Genomic DNA, 1,856 nt, shown 5'->3' on the forward strand with positions numbered 1-1,856 from the left:
TCCTGTGAGATTTTATTTAGGGCGTTATACCACAAACAGCCACCGGGTGCCATCCAAAATCCATTTAATTTTTTTATGCATTTTTCTGTCACAAATGTCTAGATTTCTCTGTCAATATTACTTCTATCTCAAAATATACCACCAAATATGGAATCCTGAGACTCAGACCTTTCCAATGATATGTTTTTGTCAAGATTATAAAAAGGTTTGATTCTAAAAGACCGTAATGCATTTTGTAATATGACACTTGACACCGCCCACTAAGGGGGAGGAGACCGCCAAAAGATTTTAAAGTACCATTTCCATGGTAGCTCAATGTCCGATTTTAAAATGGTTTTCACAGAATGAATCTTGGGCTTCTAAGCTTTCAAATGATATATAATGTATGATGATTACTAAAAGATTTGATAGAGAAAAAGGACAACAAAAAAAAGAGTGCCAAGCGTCCCACAGGTGGGACGGTGTTCACAAAAATAAAGTAAATAATAATAATACTAAAGATTATATAGTCTTTATTATTAAAGCTTTATTATAAAGCTCACATACTTTATATTTAAAAAGTATTAAAACATTTTTATAAAATATATTTAAATATAAAATACATACTTATATATGGTCATATATTTATAATAAATATGACATTAATTTTCCTGCAGGAGAGTTTAAACTACTAACTTGCAACATATAGGGACATTTTAACAAAATGGATTTGAGACGTAGACTCCGTTTCAAAAAACACATGCCTAGTTAACTTATCATAAACCTTAATTTCCACAGAGGAAGATCTTAGAATCATTGTTCCCCCTGAGGATGTTGACACACAGGAGAAAAAGACCATCAGCTTTACATGCAAGGTGAACATACCAAATGTAACAGTACAATGGATGAAGGCAGGTCAGGAAATCACTCTCAGCAAGAGAATTCTCTATCGTGTGGACAAGGACAAGCACACTCTGACCATTAAGGACTGCAGCCTTGCAGACGAGGGTGAATACAGTGTAGTTGCTGGTGCTGATAAGGCAACAGCAGAACTGATCATCAGTGAGGCACCCGCAGACTTCACCGCTCAGCTCAGTGACCAAACTATCATTGAGTTTGAGGATGCTGAGTTCACATGTGAACTTTCCAAAGAGAAGGCCGAAATCAAATGGTACAGAGATGGCAGGGAGATCAGAGAAGGACCCAGGTAAGATACGTTATTCTAAAGGGTTTTTGTCAAGGGTTTTTGTTGGTTTTGAGTATGTTTAATATGCATTTAATGTTTAATTTTAAGATACCAATTTGAGAGAGATGGCAAAACATGTAGACTGTGTATAAAAGAGTGCAGACCAGATGATGAGTGTGAATATGCCTGTGGAGTGGATGACAAGAGAACAAGAGCCCGCCTCTTTGTTGAGGGTAAGTTTGTTTCAGTGTCCATTAATTACCTGGAAATATCAGGGAATTTTAGTAAATGTAATCTCCAGGTATAGAAAAGTAATGGAAATTAATAGAAACTTAAATGGTCTTTATGACTTTGTCACCTCTTTAGAGACCCCTGTGGAGATTGTCAGACCACCCACAGATGTGTTTGAGCCCCCAGGCTCAGATGTTGTGTATGAAGTTGAGCTTAACAAAGACAAAGTTGAGATCAAATGGCTGAGGAACAACATGACCGTTGTTCAAGGTGATAAGTACCAGATAATGAGTGAGGGTAAGATTCACAGGCTTCAAGTGTGTGAAATCAGGCCACGTGATCAAGGCGAGTACAGAGTCATTGCCAAGGACAAAGATGCCAGAGCCAAGCTTGAGCTTGCTGGTAAGATTAATTTATATATATATATATATATATATATATATATATAATGAAAAAATGA

The 1,856-nt window shown here is 36.4% G+C and overlaps 1 protein-coding gene across 1 annotated transcript in view; it reads left to right on the top strand.

The window, feature by feature from the left end:
* The window catches only part of ttn.2 (titin, tandem duplicate 2), a 170,151-nt gene that overhangs the window by 87,284 nt on the left and 81,011 nt on the right, over window positions 1-1,856 (top strand). The window contains exons 126-128 of the mRNA XM_016445616.1: window positions 778-1,186; window positions 1,274-1,398; window positions 1,532-1,798. Coding sequence (XP_016301102.1) covers window positions 778-1,186; window positions 1,274-1,398; window positions 1,532-1,798 — 801 coding nt within the window. The remainder of the gene's footprint in view (window positions 1-777; window positions 1,187-1,273; window positions 1,399-1,531; window positions 1,799-1,856) is intronic.

This window comes from Sinocyclocheilus anshuiensis, unplaced genomic scaffold (genome assembly GCF_001515605.1).
Source record: "Sinocyclocheilus anshuiensis isolate Anshui unplaced genomic scaffold, SAMN03320099.WGS_v1.1 scaffold179, whole genome shotgun sequence".
Taxonomy (NCBI): domain Eukaryota; kingdom Metazoa; phylum Chordata; class Actinopteri; order Cypriniformes; family Cyprinidae; genus Sinocyclocheilus; species Sinocyclocheilus anshuiensis.